Source organism: Bos taurus, chromosome 17 (assembly GCF_002263795.3).
Source record: "Bos taurus isolate L1 Dominette 01449 registration number 42190680 breed Hereford chromosome 17, ARS-UCD2.0, whole genome shotgun sequence".
Classification (NCBI taxonomy): domain Eukaryota; kingdom Metazoa; phylum Chordata; class Mammalia; order Artiodactyla; family Bovidae; genus Bos; species Bos taurus.
Genome location: NC_037344.1, coordinates 69,328,479 through 69,345,109, shown reverse-complemented (window position 1 = coordinate 69,345,109; position 16,631 = coordinate 69,328,479). Strand labels below are relative to the sequence as shown.

General features: G+C 50.8%; 1 protein-coding gene across 1 annotated transcript in view; it reads left to right on the top strand.

The window, feature by feature from the left end:
• The first annotated feature begins 8,667 nt into the window (after window positions 1–8,667).
• The window catches only part of TBC1D10A (TBC1 domain family member 10A), a 28,769-nt gene continuing 20,805 nt past the window's right edge, over window positions 8,668–16,631 (top strand). The window contains exon 1 of the mRNA NM_001104974.1: window positions 8,668–8,939. Coding sequence (NP_001098444.1) covers window positions 8,731–8,939 — 209 coding nt within the window. The 5' untranslated portion in view covers window positions 8,668–8,730. The remainder of the gene's footprint in view (window positions 8,940–16,631) is intronic.

Sequence of the window (16,631 nt, the reverse complement as noted above, 5' to 3'; positions counted from 1 at the left end):
TCAGTGTCATGAGACTTGTCTCCTGGCCACCTTGCCCTGTCTGGACCTAGGACTATGGAGTATGGCACGGTGCCTGTGGCTCCTCTTCTGCTCTGAGAAATGCTGGGCTTCTAACTGAATTCTTGCCTCCATCCAGTCTTCTATGACTCTTTCTTAGGTATGTTTTTATTGCCTTTTTGAAGCACATGGATCTTCAAAAGGCATAGCCCTGTGTGTATAACAGACTAACACGGAACACCTTCAACATGCCAGGACCCCAGAAGAACACAGAGCGCTGGGCTGCAGTTCCTGGGTCAGTGGGCAGCACGCAGATGAGACCAGAGGGTGGCAGTTTGCCAGGCCAGGGCTCACTCATCACCTGATAAGTGACCTTGAGCAGGTGGCTTATGCGGAGTGAGCACAAGTGTATGATGAGGTGTTTTTTTTTTTTTTTTCAAAAATGTATTTATTTTAAAACTACTTCATTGTTCCAAGGCCATAAACTGTTTTTGTTAAACTTTATAAAATTATCCAACTATTTACTGTTTCAAGCACTTGATCAATTTTAATGAGGTAAGTGCTGTGCGGCTTGCAGGACCCTGGCTCCTGGCCAGGGATTGAACCAGGGCCAAGGCAGTGAGAGCCCAGAACCCTAACCACTAGGCCACCAGGGAACTCCCTGAGTCATGTGATCCTGATGTGGGCGTTCCTGTTTAACATGTGAGTGAACTGGGCACAGAGGCTGAATCACATGCCCACAGTCGCACAGTGAGAAGATAAAAAGAGAATGTGTGCAAAACACTTGCCACAGTCCTCGCCCCCTCGTGGGGGCCAGGCTCAGGCGGTTATTTTCAGAGTTGTGCTGTCACAGGGAGGTAGGTGCTGCTGTGCGTGGGTGTTCACAGGGAGGAAGTTGAGAGCCTGTTGATAACCATTTCCTGGTTTTCAACCTAATGTTGATTTCATTCTGAAGATCTTGTGTGTTTCCCCCCTGAGAGTTCCCAGTGCCTTTTCTTTCATTGCTTCCATTTCATCCTGAGAAGTCATTTCCCGGGCCCAGAGGGGTGAGGCCATCCCCGAAGTCACAGTGTTCTAGTCACCATTCCCTCCACTGCCTCGCCAAACTCAGTTTCCAGCTCTAGACCTTGGGCTCAAGTGGCCCTTCAACTGCCAGTTATGTGGCTCCATTACAAACTGCTCACGTTTGCAACTTGGTTAGTGGGATGTTATTCCTCACTCTGACATTTGCTTCCCGCCTGGTAACTAGAAATTTCCCCCAGGGGCCAGGACTGAAATTTGGCTTCCTGAAGTTCCAAGGTTTGGGTGCCAGAAGTAAGCCAGCTGTTGGTTGCTTCTCCGTGACCAACACCAGAAATCCCCCTGGACAGCCCCTGGGTCTTGTTCCAGGGGGAAGGGGGTTAGTAGAGCTGGGGGAGTCCCACACTCCAAGCTCTCTTCTCTTCCCGGTATGGCTCTGGGACCAGCCTGTCCTCCACAGATGGGCAGATCTCACAGGCCTTCCGTGACTGAGGCTGTGCCTAGATGTTGGGAATGCTGCTGGCGGAATGTCAGTGAATGGGTCCTTTGAGCCGCCGTCCAGGGCCTGAACTCAGCTTCCCGGAGCTCCTGAATGAACATCTGTTCTGGCTCACTCAGTTGCAGAAGGCCCATTGACCAGGCGGCCCTGTGGTTGCCAGTGGCTGCAGGCCCGGCGTGCAGCCCAGCTCTCTGCACTTCTTGTTTAGAGCCTACAGCGTGTAGGCAGCCCCTTCCTTGCACAGCTTTTCTGACCTCACTTGCATTCCTCTGGGGATTATCTGGCCAATTTTCTAGATAAGATGGATACCCCGAGGCCAGCAAGGGCTCTGGAAGGCTAAAGCTGCTCTTGTATTCCTGGTGACCACAGCATCCTCACACCTTGCCAGACTGTGAAATGGGGAGAAATGCTCCTGCTGTGAGATTTCTGGGAAAACGGCCTGGCGCAGTGCTTTCAGGCTCACTGATTTTGAAGACTTGGACGAAGAGGGTTCTTCAAGTAGTAGACACTAAGGAATTTCAGTTCCACCAGCTGCTTGAAATGAAAACCATGTAGCCCATTGGAGGCCACTAATGATTAAAACCATTTCACGTTCTAAAATTATATATTAAGAGAATGTATACAAAAATTGTATCAGAGTACTTGAAATATGCGGTACACTGTAATTACAGCCATCCTTATAGGTAATATTTCATTTATTCCTATAATGCAAAGGGGAAACAATGGAAATAGACTTTATTTTCTTGGACTCCGAAATCACTATTTCCATTGTTTGCCCATCTATTTGCCATGAAGTGTTGGGACCGGATGCCATGGTCTTAGTTTTTTGAATGTTGAGTTTTAAGCTAGCTATTTCGTTCTCCTCTTTGACTTTCATTAAGAGGCTCTTTAGTTCCTCTTTGCTTTCTGCCATAAGGGTGGTGACATCTGCCTTGTCTTAGGCTGAGGTCAACTAAACAAGTTGGTGCTCCGTATCTCTGAGCCGTGGTGATGATTAAATTAGAGATAGACCTGTGTCCTAGTACAGAGTGAAGGAAAACAGCCTCCTCACCACTGAACGTCAGTCAATTCAGTTGCTCAGTCGTGTCCGACTCTGCAACCCTGTGGACTGCAGCACGCCAGGCTTCTCTATCCATCACCAACTCCTGGAGCTTGCTCAAACTCATCCATTGAGTCAGTGATGCCATCCAACCATCTCATCCTCTGTCGTCCCCTTCTCCTGCCTTCAATCTTTCCCAGCATCAGAGTCTTTTCTAAGGACTCAGTTCTTCACATCAGGTGGCCAAAGTATTGGAGCTTCTGCTTCAGCATCAGTCCTTCCAATGAATATTCAGGACTGATTTCCTTTAGGGTTGACTGGTTTGATCTTGCAGTCCAAGGGAATCTCAAGAGTCTTCTCCAGCACCACAGTGCAAAAGCATCAGTTCTTCATTGCTCAGCCTTCTTTATGGTCCAACCCTCACATCCATACATGACTACTGGAAAAACCATATCTTTGACTAGATGGACCTTTATTGGCAAAGTAATGTCTCTGCTTTTTAATATGCTGTCTAAGTTGGTCATAGCTTTTCTTCGAGGGCGTAAGTGTCTTAATTTTGTGGCTGCAGTCACCATCTACAGTGGTTTTGGAGTCCAAGAAAATACAGTCTCACTATTTCCATTGTTTCCCCATCTATTTGCCATGAAATGTTGGGACCTCTTTCACTTTCATTAAGAGGCTCTTTAGTTCCTCTTTGCTTTCTGCCATAAGGGTGGTGTCATCTGTGTATCTGAGGTTATTGATTATTTCTCCTGGCAACCTTGATTCCAGCTTGTGCTTCGTCCAGCCCGGCATTTTGCATGATGTACTCTGCATATAAGTTAAATAAGCAGGGTGACAATATACAGCCTTGTCGTACTCCTTTCCCATCATTGAACAGAAGCTACCAGAAGAGTCATCCACTGGATGGATAGATGGAGGAAGCATGTGAGCCTGGAGCTGCTACCATGAATTCTAGCTTGAGGATGAAGTGACCAGAGGAAGGAGGACAAAGAGAAAAGGGGGTAACAAGGCTGACATCCTTGGTGACAACCTTTGAATCAAACTGCTCCTGAAGCTTATATACAAAAAAGTGAATGTTTTTAAGCTGTGGGACCTTCTAACTGCACTTTTGTGCTAACCCCATTTGTGTTGTCTGCCAAAACAGTCTTAACTGTTATCCTCAGTGTAGGGATAAAGAGCCTCTTGATGAAAGGGAAAGAGGAGAGAGGAAAAGTTGGCTTAAAACTCAACATTCAGAAAACTAAGATCATGGCATCCAGTCCCATCACTTTATGGCAAATAGATGGGGAAACAATGGAAACAGTGAGAGACTTTATTAACTAAAAAGCTATGGTTTTTCCAGTGGTCATGTATGGATGTGAAAGTTGGACTATAAAGAAAGCTGAGCTCTGAAGAACTGATGCTTTTGAACTGTGGTGTTGGAGAAGACTTGAGAGTCCCTTGGACTGCAAGGAGATCCAACCAGTCCATCCTAAAGGAAATCAGTCCTGAATATTCATTGGAAGGACTGATTCTGGAGCTGAAACTCCCAATACTTTGACCAACTGATGGAAAGAACTGACTCATTGGAAAAGACGCTGATGCTGGGAAAGATCAAAGGCAGGAGAAGGGGACAACAGAGGATGAAATCATTGGATGGCATCACCAACTCTATGGACATAAGTTTGAGTAAGCTCCCGGAGTTGGTGATGGACAGGGAAACCTGGCGTGCTGCAGTCCATGGGTCGCAAAGAGTCGGCACGACTGAGCAACTGAACTGAACCAAAGGGATAAAGAAGCTTTATAGTTTGTTTGCTCTTCATAGGCTCCTGGGCACCAGCTATCTACTTTATGAACGTCAGCTCTGCTGTCATTATAGATAAAGACTATGATATCTGGACATCTGTTTGTTCCTGGCGAACACTGGCATTTCCTGAGCATATTCTAGGATCCAGGTCAGGGTGCTGGCCAGAGGCCTGTGTCAGGGCCTCATACACTCCTACTTATGATGCCAGTAAGATAAGACTCGCAGGTTTTCAACACATTCCTGTAGGTCTGGCCATGCACCTCTTATCCTTTAAAGAATACTGCAGCCGGTCTACCAGGGTGTTTCACAGTGTTGCCAAAGGCCTGTATTTTGTGTTCCAGTGAACCACGTGATTGTGCAGGGCATTCTTCTGAACCATCCATTCATTCACTTCTGCTTTCCTACTCACTCAGCTACACTGTCTTCTGAACCTGCTTCCCTTTCAGGGCCTTTGTGCTTGCTGCACACTGTTCTTCCAGAGCACTGCAGAGAGCCTTCCTCATTTCCTTCTGCCTCCACTTCTGCCCAGCCCTCCCCCAGAGTTACTAGAGTAACATCAGATAAGTTAAAGAGCTCGAGTCGGAAGTAAAGAACTGTAACATTTATTTATTATCCACTGTATGCTGAAGGCTTCAGAGATGGTCCACCAATTCTTCACCAAGTAATGACTGACATTCTTATTTTTTAGAAGAGGAAACAGGATCTGAGAAGCTAAGCAAATTTTTTTTTTTTTTAATTTTGGCCACAATGCAGGGCATGTGGGATCTTAGTTCCCTGACCAGGGATCGAACTCACCCGCCCCCTGCAATGGAAGTTCAGTCTTAACCATTGGACCACCAGCCAAGTCCCAAGCTAAGCAATTTTGCATGAGAACATCCAGTTACTGAGGGGCACAGCCATGAAGTGAAGTCTCCCAAGCCAAAAACTAGGAAAACTCCCCTGCTGCAGCCTCAGACTGTGGTGGGAGATACTCAAGACAATAATGAATTTGCAAATGTTTGGCAAACTACAGATGCCACCACTCCTGGCTCCCATTGACTGGGTATTTCCACGTGCCAGATGCTTACCACACAGATCACAGTAAAAGTCTCAGGGACAACAAGGAGACATTTTTTCATTTATTTTCATTTTACAGGTAAGGACATGGGCTCAGACAGAAGTAATTTGCTCAAGGTCACACAGTGACAGCAGAGATTCACATCAAGGGTGGTCCTTTTTTTTCTTTTGCCATCCCCTTGTGGCTTGCGGGATCCCAGTTCCCTGTCCAGGGATGGAACCCGTGCCCTCGGCAGTGAAAGTGCCATCATAACCACTGGAACACCAGGGAGCTCCCCTGGATGGTCTTATGTAAGAAAAGTAAAAGCTGGAGCCTCAAGGCCTTAACTTGAGATCAACATCTATCCAGTCTCCTAAGGAAGGACACTGGATGCTTCTAATCTGCCCACCCCCACCCCCACCCCAAATGCCCCTGAAGTGAACTGTACAGGCGCCTCATAGAGCTGAGCATGTTTGGGATATGAGTGTAGAACCAGAACTGCAGTCAAAGGGCTGTGGATACTTTGCCAGACCTGGACATTTGATCCAGGCATGTGACTCTTTCTCCCTCCCTTGGGATAGGCCCTCCTCCTCTGGCCAGGTATACTCTGCCCTTCCTGGGAGCAAGGACTAAGAGCCCACCACTCTGGAGCTGCTAGAGAGGTGGAACACATCCTCCCAGACAGAGTTTAAGACCAAAATAGCATGTGCTCACCCTTGTATCTGTTATTGCCCTGTTTATGGAAAACCAGAAGCCTATGGAATGTCAAGACTGCACAGTGAAGTCTTCAAGAATGTCTGAGCCACATGGCATTAAGGAATGGCTGGTGAAGTCACGGCTTAAGACCTTCCTTCTTGGGGCTGCTTTGGGCCCCTTAGCAGCCTATCCCAGGTTCTGCAACTCAGGCTTGGGTCTTCTGGTCCCTTCTCCTCTCTAAGCCTGTCTCCCAATAGGTCTGCAGGCAAGTGTCATGACAATATGGTTGTGACTTATGAGCCATAAAGTACTGGACTGAGGTGAGGAGTTACCATTAGATTCTATGAGTTGATAAACCCTGGGGTAAGAAGTTGGCTGCCAGGAGCTAAGTCTATATAAATACTGTTAGCCTGTGCTTCCCAGTAGAAGCTGTTGGTAAGTAGTAGTGGTAGTAGTGTTAGTCGCTCAGTCGTGTCCGACTCTTTGTGACCCCACGGACTCCGGCCCGCCAGGCTCCTCTGTCCGTGGGATTCTCCAGGCAAGAGTATCTGTTGCCAAGAATGCTGTTGGTAAGAGCTAGATTCAAATCCTGGCTCTGCCACAAGCTAGCCCTGAGACTTCAGGCAGCTGACAGCACTTCCCTGCACCTCAGTTTCTTTAATTGTAAAATGGGACTAAGTAGTCTCTGGTGTTTAGTCGCTAAGTCATGCTGGACTCTCTTGTGACCCCATGGACTGTAGCCCGTCCATGGAATTTCCCAGGCAAGAATACTGGAGTGGGTTGCCATTTATTTCTCCAGGGAATTTTCAAGACCCAGGGATTGAACTTGAGTCTCCTGCATTAGCAGGCAGATTCTTTACCACTGAGCCACCAGTGAAACCTAAAAATAGTTATCTACCTCCTTGCTGAAAGATTGCAAGAGACGGTGTGATGGTGTGACCAGTTTGGAAAACAGTTTGCCAGTTCCTCAAAAGGTTAAAGACCCAGCAATTCCCACTCCTAGCTATCTACCCAAGAGACATGAAAACGGATGAACCTTGAAAACATCTGAGGTGAAAGAAGCCAGACACAAGGCCACACACTGTATGATGCCATTTATATGAAATGTCCAGGAAAAGCAGAACTATGGAGACAGATTAGTTGTTGCCAGGGACTGGGGGAGGAAGGATGGGGAGTGACTGGTAAGGATAGGAATGAATTTCTTTTTGGAGTGATGAAAACGTTCTAAAATTAGGTTACAGTGATGGCTGCACAACAATACAAATATACTTAAAACACAATTATATACTTTAAACCCAATTATATATCTCAATAAGGCTCTTGGAAAACTAAGAGAAAGTAGGTAGAAGTCATTCAGGGCAGTGAGTGGCTCAACAGTCCTTGATCATTATTCTTATTGACATTGACATTGAAGTTGCTCAGTCGTATCCGACACTTTGCTACCCCATGGACTGTAGCCTACCAGGCTCCTCCGTCCGTGGAATTTTCCAGGCAAGAATACTGGAGTGGGTTGCCATTTCCTTCTCCAGATCTTCCTGACCCAGGGGTCGAACCCGGGTCTCCCGCATTGTAGGCAGACGCTTTACCGTCTGAGCCACCAGGGAAGTCGTTCTTATTAATTAGGTCTCCCTAATAAAGCTGAATCAGACACGACTGAGTGACTTCACTTTCACTTTTCACTTTCACGCATTGGAGAAGGAAATGGCAACCCACTCCAGTGTTCTTGCCTGGAGAATCCCAGGGATGGGGGAGCCTGGTGGGCTGCAGTCTATGGGGTCGCACAGAGTCTGACACGACTGAAGCGACTTAGCAGCAGCAGCAGCAATAAAGCTGAAACTCCAGTACTTTGGCCACCTCACGCGAAGAGTTGACTCATTGGAAAAGACTGATGCTGGGAGGGATTGGGGGCAGGAGGAGAAGGGGACGACAGAGGATGAGATGGCTGGATGGCATCACTGACTCGATGGACATGAGTCTGAGTGAACTCCGGGAGTTGGTGATGGACAGGGAGGCCTGGCGTGCTGCGATTCATGGGGTCGCAAAGAGTCGGACACGACTGAGCGACTGACCTGAACTGAATAGGCCCCAGAAGCAGTGAGCAGGGGAAGGAAAGGGCTGCTGAATTTCTGTCTCAGCCTACCTCTTCAAGCTGCCATGTCCCAGGGCGAGTCCCCGAACCCATCCCGAGTCTCCTCAGAGCTACTCATAAATGAATGGGAAAACAATCCTCACCCACGTCCTTAAGGTCTCGCGAGGAGAGGGCGAGTACTCCCAGAGGGCGCCCTCGGTCTCTGCCTTCGCGGTGCTGCAGGTATCCGCCAGGCAGGGGCTAATCCGGAAAAGCCCTAAAGCTCTTTCAGGTGAGCCCTCGGTGATTGGCAGTTCGGAGGGGAGGGCTTCGGGTGACGGCTGCCCCGCCCCCTCACGTCGGGCCTGTTGGCGCCAGCCTGGGGGAGGTGGGCGGGCCCTGGGGTCCGCGGCACCCATTGGGCGTTGCGGGGAGGAAGCGCCCGGGAAGTCCTAGGGCCCCGCCCCCGGCTTTGCGGCGACCAATGGGCGCGGCGCGTGGGCGGGGCGTCGGCGGCGTCGGCGGAGGTCGGGAGGCTGAGGCGGCTGAGGTGGCCGCTGAAGCTGAGGCGGCGGGCGCGGCCAGGATGGCGAAGAGCTTCGAAGAGAACGGGCCGCGCGCGCCCGCAGCTCAGGGGAGCCTGTCGGGGACCCGGGAGAGCTTGGCCCCGGGCCCCGACGCCGCAGCCGCCGACGAGCTGAGCTCTCTGGGCTCCGACTCAGAGACCAACGGCTTCGCCGAGCGCCGCATCGACAAGTTCGGCTTCATCGTGGGCTCGCAGGGCGCCGAGAGCCCGTGAGTATCACTGGGGCTCGGAGCCAGGGGACCAGGGGCCGGGGCAGGACCCGCGGCGGTGCCTCGACGCCGACAGAGCCGCTCTCAGGAAGGACAGACACGTCTCCCTTCCAACCAGGAACAACAATCCCTTATCTCCTTTGCCCCACCCGCACCTTCCCCCCCACCCCCACCCCCGGCGGACTGACCCGCCCCTAGGAAGGGCCTAGAGTGCTCTCCTCACCGGAGCACACAGATCGACTGCTACCTTTCCCAACCCCAGCGCTGCCACCCTCGCCTTAGGGCTGGTTGGTTCGGCCAGCTCCTGACAGGCTCATAGGTGGTCTCCCCTTCCCCAACAGCGCGGTATTCTCCGTATCCCGCCCCCTACCAGACCCACTGACGTCCTTGTCTCAGCAGCCGCCACCGCCACATCAAGGGGACACCTTAGGCCGACTTCAGAGGGACGGGCTGCCCTGCCCCCACCGCGCTCAGGCACAGACTGACCCTCATCTCAAGGCACAGGGACCTCTAGATAGACTGACATTGGTCACCTCCCTCCCACCTTGGGATAGAGAGTCACTTCCCCTCATGGAAGGGACAGAGAATGCCCGCCTCCCCCTCAGAGGCAAGTTTCTCCCTGTCACCAGCAACAGGTGGGCAGGCACTGCCCCTTCCCAGTACCCGCAGGGGGACGGTACCTCACCTCCAGGACAGACTGTCGACGCTTCCTCTTCAAACGCAGACCAGAGTGCAGGCAAGGAGACAGCAGGGGCCCCGCTCATTGCACACCTAGATCTCCCACACCCAGGAGCCCCCAGCTGGCAGGCAGAGCAGTGTGAGTCAGTGGAGCAGCACCTTCCCTCCAAGCCTGGTGAGCTGAGCAGCCATATTCTGCCCCCAGAGTACTCCCTGAGTCCAGTCCTCACAGGGATCATATGTATGGGTTGGTGATCCCTTTAGGAAAGATGGACTCCAGAGCCCACTCACATCCCAGCTGTCCTGTCACTTGAGACCAGTGTTCTGCCCGGAACTGACAAGCCTCCCTTGAGATGTGCCTCCCCTTCAATAGAGAGCACCACACAATCACCTGGGAGAGCCTACAGGACTCAGCCATGACCCTATTCCAGAGGGTCCTTCCTCCCCTTCTCTGACCAGCTGTGATCGTCTAAGGCTTCTTCAGCCTCTCTTATGACTTATGGAAGAGGCTTGACCATCTTTAAGATACCCACCCTACACAAGCAACCCCATAAAGTTCACTTCTGGGATTTTCCACGGTCCCAAAGCCTCGTATTCACCAGACCTCCTTCTCCTTTGGAAAGTTGGAGAGAAATGCAGGCCCCTCCCCTAAGGAGAGTTCTCTTTTACCCACTGGATCTCTCTCCTCCAGCCTCTTCCCACTTGCTCAGAGCAAGCCAAGCCTAGTCCAGTCCAGAACTCAGAGAACACCCCTTATTCTGATCCTTCACTCTGACTTGAAGCTTTGTCACAGTTCCCCAGGGAGTAGCTTGTGAGAACCCAAAGAGGACTTAGGGTATATTTTTGAATTGAAGAGCAAACACCAGAGATTAGGGTCCTGGGAGGGATGAGGTCAAAAGTGGGAAAGGAGTTACCAGTTGCATTTGTGGGTGCTTGGAAGGAAAGAGTTCAGATTTGCTGGTGAATTCTGGGAGATAAAAATTCCTACTACATGCTTATCAGGAAGTTAACTAGATCTCAGGGTACAAAGCAGTGTGAAATAGTGGGAAAAGGCCAGATTTAGGAAGAAATCACACTTGCTGGCTGTGTGACCTTGGGCAAGAGCTTGAATCTCTGAGCCTGTTTACTCACTGTAAAGGGCAACAGTAACACCTATTCCCAGGATTACTGTAGAGATTAAGTATTCAAAAGTGCCTAGCACAGTGCCTGGTGCAAGTAGTGGCCTAGGAAAATGTTAGTTTCCTTTCTTTGCCTTCTAAGGGTCTGAAAATTGAGGAGAAAATGAGGGCATACCTCTGGTATTTGTGAACAGAGAGAGGCCCCAGTGGGAGCACCTCCCTTTGGCTGTAGTCCCCAACCAAACAGCCAGACATCTGTCTTTCCCACCCTCCAACCACAAACCCGGGCTTTGCAGACGCCCTCTGCATCATTGGTGTCTATAGGGCTGGGGCTGAGGTGGGATTCCAGGTCTCTTCCTCTCTCCCTGCCTCACTTTCTTGACCCTGTTGGCCACCCTAAAATCTCTGGTGTCTGAAAACTTGGATGTACCCTGTAGAGTCAATATTGTGGTTCAAAAAAAATAGCCAAAAGTAAGTTCCTGCCCAAGGCCATAAGAGAGGAAGTTATGGGAAGTTTCAGAGTGACCGCCCTGAACCCAGTCTCGTGGTTGAGGGCTAGGAGTCCATGTGCTAGCCCAGAGAAGTGAAACATTAGCCCTGATGGCTGCAGTGGAGATGGCCAGGACTCTGGCTCCAGATTAAAGGTCTGTTTCAGCCATCTTGGGCCAAAGGTTGTCTTAAGACAGTTTTGGCAATTGCCAGGGGCTAATGGGGTAGGGGAGGAAAGTAGATCAGAAGCTTCCTCCTCAGGTGACTGCTTGGTGCCTGTTGTGAGTAGATCATGAAATCATAGACTTATATCTCTCCTATAGAAGGGATCTTAAGAATTTGACCAGTGTAACCCTAACTTCTTATACGATGAGGAAACTCAAGTCACAGAGAAGAGAGGAACTTGCTTAAGCTCACACAGTACACCAGTGGCAGAGCCAGGTCTTGAAATCAGAGGTTCTGACTCCCAAGTCAGGACCGTTTCCATTGCCTTTCCCACCCGGTAATATGGTGTGGTGGCCCCAGCAGTAAACCAAGTCCTGGACAGGTAGAACAGAAGGTCCCTAACAGGAACCTGTGTGCCCTTACCTTCCCTGGCTTAGCTCAGTACTTTGACTCCCTAAGCAGTGTGAGAGGTCCACAGAGATGGTCCAGCAAGGATAAGACTGTGTTGTCATTACCACTTTGTTACACTCATTAGACTGATGAGCATCAGAACTAGGACCAGGCCTTTTTTATTTGGCTGCAGCTTGTGGGATCTTGAGTTGGGATTGACCAGAGATTGAACACAGACCCTTGGCAGTTTGGCAGTGAAAGCAGAGTCCTAACCAGTGGACCACCAGGGAATTCCCTGGGACCAGGCTTATTCACTTTGTTCTCAGGCCTGCAGAGAAGTAAATGATCAGTTAACATTTTCTGACACACATTTCAAGTCAGGAAGCTGAAAGCCACCTTAGAGATGGCCTTCATCCTATGGATAGGTAAACTGAGGCCTGAAATAAATGATTAATCTCACCTGTTCAGTCAGTTGGGAGCAAAGCCAGGAAGTAAACCCAGAACTCCTGATTCCCAGCCCTAGGCCCTCTTTACTTCACCTTGTCTGTCTTTTGAGTCTACTCTGCAGGGAACCTTTGTGGGGCCTGAGATGGTCCCTGCCTGCCGTGGAGCAGTAGCCAGTGATGGGGAGAGGCAAGAAAGCAGCCCGCCAGTGAAGGGCCTTGTGGTGGTGTGAGCGCAGACCAAGTGCTGATAGCATTGGCCCCTTCGGTGTGGCTGGCAGCTGAGCTGGTTGTTGAAGTCCAAGATGGACCAGAGGAGAAGAAAGAAGGATCTTCAGCAGGGACGGGTGGCCAGAGGACTCTGGGGACAGGAGGAGCAGACCTGTTTGTGGGGAAGGGGTCCCTTTTGGAGTTGGTCAAGAAAGGAAAGAAGGATTTCAGTGGATACCAGGTCTCTGGCCTGAGGAAGATGGCCTGAGAGGGGTGGGTCCCTGGCCTCCCCCTCCTTTTCCTATGTGATTGCCAAGACTGGCCTCTTGAAGCTGGAGTTTCCCACCCAGCTTCACTGTGTGCAGTGCTGCAAGCTAGATGAGGTGAGGAGCTGTGCTGTCTGGGATCCCGTGGTTGTTGGCTTCCTGTTAGGGGAGAAATGGATCTGAACTGGGCGCAGGGAGAAACATCTGGAAGAGCAATTCCCCTGTCCCCTGAGCCCTCCACTATTCCTAGTCGACTGTGACTTTGGAGATCATATAACTGGCTCAGTTGACATCCCTGTAGTTTGGTCTCTGCCAGTTATTGTTGGGCCAGGGCCCTCCTAACAGGCCAGGTCCTGCCTCCCTGCTTTCCCACCACCTTCTCCAGTTTGTAAGTTCAGGACATCCTCTTTTCTTGAGCTGTTACAGTTCCCAGGAGAGCCTAGAGCTGGGCGTGGAGTGGTCCCTGGGTGGCCCATCTGGAAAGAGACTACTGCACATGTGGGGCCCTGGTCTATGACTCAGGGCCACACGTCCTTCATTTTCTCTCCTCCTCCTCTTGCCCCAGCTTCAAAGGAAAATCCAGCTTGGTAGCCCTGTGGGTGTTCTAGGGCCTCAGACAAGACTTGACTTGGCGAAGGAGGGGGCCAGATCACCAGCTGCTGCCCTGGGAAGGTGCCTGTGTGCCGCCTGCTAGGAAACTCTAAGCTGTGGGAAAGAGAGAAAACAGTGGGACCTGCTTGATATTTTGTATTCCCAGCATCTAGGTTTGAAACAGGACCTTCGGGGGGCCAGTGAGGCCTGGCTCTGGTCCAGCCCCCCAGTCTGTTTACACTGAGGGAGGGGAAAGAAGGTGCTCTGTTCAGCCTCACACCTAACCCTTTGAGCCCAGATGTCCATGTGACCTTTGACATATTGCTTCACTCTTCTGAGCCTCAGTTTTTCACTGTGAAACGCTTATGATAACACTGACTTTGAAGGATTGTTGTGGGGGTTAAAAGAACTAATGCTTGCAAAGAGCCTGACAGCACTGTAGCTGCTCAGTGAATGTTCTGCCTCCTCATAGAGATTGGAGTACCTGGTGGTCCTGTCTTTTCATTTTCTACTTTGCATCTCTGGTTGAGCATCAGTGAGATCCATCCCCTGTGAGCAGGAGTGAACACTAACCCATGATGAACCCTCACTTTCCCCGGATAAGCGTGGTTATCCCATTTTGTAGATGAGTACACTGAAGTTCTGAGAAGAAAGCGTTCAAGGTTTGCCAGCTGGTAAATGGCAGAACTAGGACTAGAACCTTTTTTCTTGATACTGAATCCAGTGACTAAGCCTTGCTAAGGTGTAGCAGGTAGGGTGCCAGGTGCTCACCATCCCTGAGGCCCCACACCCTGGGCAGGAAGCCTGTGGTTAATATGGACATATATAGGAAGAAGCAGCCAGCTCCACCCATAGGAGCTCAGAAAGAAGAAGTGGCACTTGATTCAGGCTTTGGAAGGAGCAAGGAAGGGCAATCCATGGTATGGGAGGGGAAGTGTGTGAAGAAAAGCCAGCTGTTTGAGAAATGTGTGCCAGGAGGTGACAGGAAGAATGGGAGGTGGGAGGATGAGGTGAAGCATGGGGAGGGGAGGGAAGTGGATTTGGCAGAAGTGACTGGCCTTGAGTGTCACACTGAGGCCTCCTGTGTTTCATTAAGGTCAGTCTGGTGCGGGCATGGAAGATGGTATGAATAGGAGCTGGACCACAGGCAGTGAAAGCAGTTGGGAGAGTTTGGGACAGCCCAGAAGGGCTGCGGAGAGGTCTGGAAGGTTATGGAGCCGAGAGGATGAAGAGTCAGCGAGTAGGGCATGGTACCTGATCAGCTGTGTGGACCTGCAGGGACTTGGCGAAGGCTTTGGCCAGGCTGAAGTCTCCTTTATGTACAGTTGGGAAGGTCTCCTGGAGGAGGAAATGGCAACCCACTCCAGTATTTTTGCCTAGAGAATCCCATGGACAGAGGAGCCTGGCGGGCTACAGTCCATGGGGTCGCAAAAAGTCAGACACGACTGAGCGACTAATACTAATACTTTGGCCAAACTGAAGTGGCCCTCGCCATCCCAGGGCCTCTGACCACAGGGAAGGAAGGCCATCTGCGACCTTCCTTTGAAGCAGACAGTGGGCTGCTGGTGACTGCTTTGTCACAGCCCTGGGCTCCCCAAGGTGCCTGGCATGGCTGGCACGCTCAGGGCCCATCAAGGGGTTCTTTGTATCTCTTCAGTAAGAGAGCAGATTAGCTGGCCTGGTTGGGAGGGGGTGGGTGAGTGGAGCTGAGCTTTGTGGTCTCTCCTGCTAGACGTATTGGATGGAAAGGAAGGCTATCGGGAGAGCTAGCCACCTCTCTGTGCAGAGAGGAGGAAGTCCTGAGGGCATGGAAAACCTCCCTTAGGGCAGTGTGTAGCTGTGGGGGGGGGGGGTGGAGCGGGGGTGGGGGGGATGTTTATAAGGCTTTCAGGCACAGCATAAGCTCATTAGGGGTTTCTCACCTGGTTCAGTGGTAAAGAATCCACCTACCAGTGCAGGAGATGCTAGTTTGATCCCTGTGTCGGAAAGATCCCCTGGAGAAGGAAATGACAACCCACTGCAGTATTCTTGCCTGGGAAACCCCGTGGACAGAGGAGCTTCTTAGGCTGTAGTCCATGGGGTCGCAAAGAGTCCAACACAACTTGGCAACTAAACAACAATAAAAGCTGATCAAGAGGAGGCAGCCTGGCAGTGGAGGGCTGACTTCCTCTCACTTCCAGTCTTTATTATGTTCCTGGAGCTGGTGCCTCAGCTGGGAAGTGGAAGCAAGTCCAGTGCCTATGAGAACATGAACCCCTCAGCCCTTATGGGCACCACCATGCACTTCTCAGAGATGATTCTGGCAGGACATGTGGATTTATGCTAGTATGGGAAAGGGTTCTGAACCCAGGGACTAAGGTGCCAGGGCTGGCTCCGCCACTGACCCTGGTGGTCTATGAGTAAGCATGTCCTCTCATTGGCCGTAGGGCTAATGCTCCTTGCTTTCACCTAGCACGTGCTGCGTGTGCAGCTGTGTGCTAGGCTCTGGGGGTGCAGACTTGGTCCTGCCTTCCCAGGACCTGGAGCACAGTGGGCAGGAGACACAGGTGTGGTCTGATGATGAGGATCAAATAAGATGACTGGATTAGGAGCATGTGTAAACAAACACTGCTGACCAGGGATCAGGAAACCCAAGTCCTGGGCTTCACTGGGCCCCTAACTAACCCTGTGACCTTGAGAAATTTGCTGAATCTTTCTAAGCCTCAGTTTCCCTTACATATAAACTAAGGCAGCCTTAATGAATGAAGTTGAAGAGCTCTTCTGCTTCTAACATACTGAGACTGCCCTTGGAGTATACGAAAAGGGCTTTGGGAAGTTTATTCCCCCTGCGTTGGGAAGACCCCCTGGAGAAGGAAATGGCAACCGACTCCAGTACTCTTGCCTGGAAGATCCCATGGATGGAGGAGCCTACTAGGCTATAGTACATGGGGTCGCAAAGAATCGGACATGACTAAGCGACTTCACTTTCTTTCTCACTTATGTCAGGTACCTCATAAGTGCAAGGGGTCGTCAGGGCACAGCCCACAGAGGCCAAAGCCTGCAGCATGCTCTGTTTTTCTTATGAGAGGACCTCTCTTTGTCTGTCAGACCAATGGCCCTCATGTCTTTGGGAGTGCGGTCAACTCAAAGAATGCGTTGGTCTGTCTGGCTCTTTGGTCTGTGCAGTGCTTTCTTTCTCATTGCCTTGCAGTGATCCTAACAGGAGCAGTGGGAACTCAGGAGGGTAAGTTTTATTTTGCCCTGTTTACAGACAGGGAAACCTAAGCTGAACAAGCAAGGAAACTGTGCCTGGAAGCCAGGGTTCTGCCTTTCCAATTTTTTCCATCTTACCAAAGCTGGTTG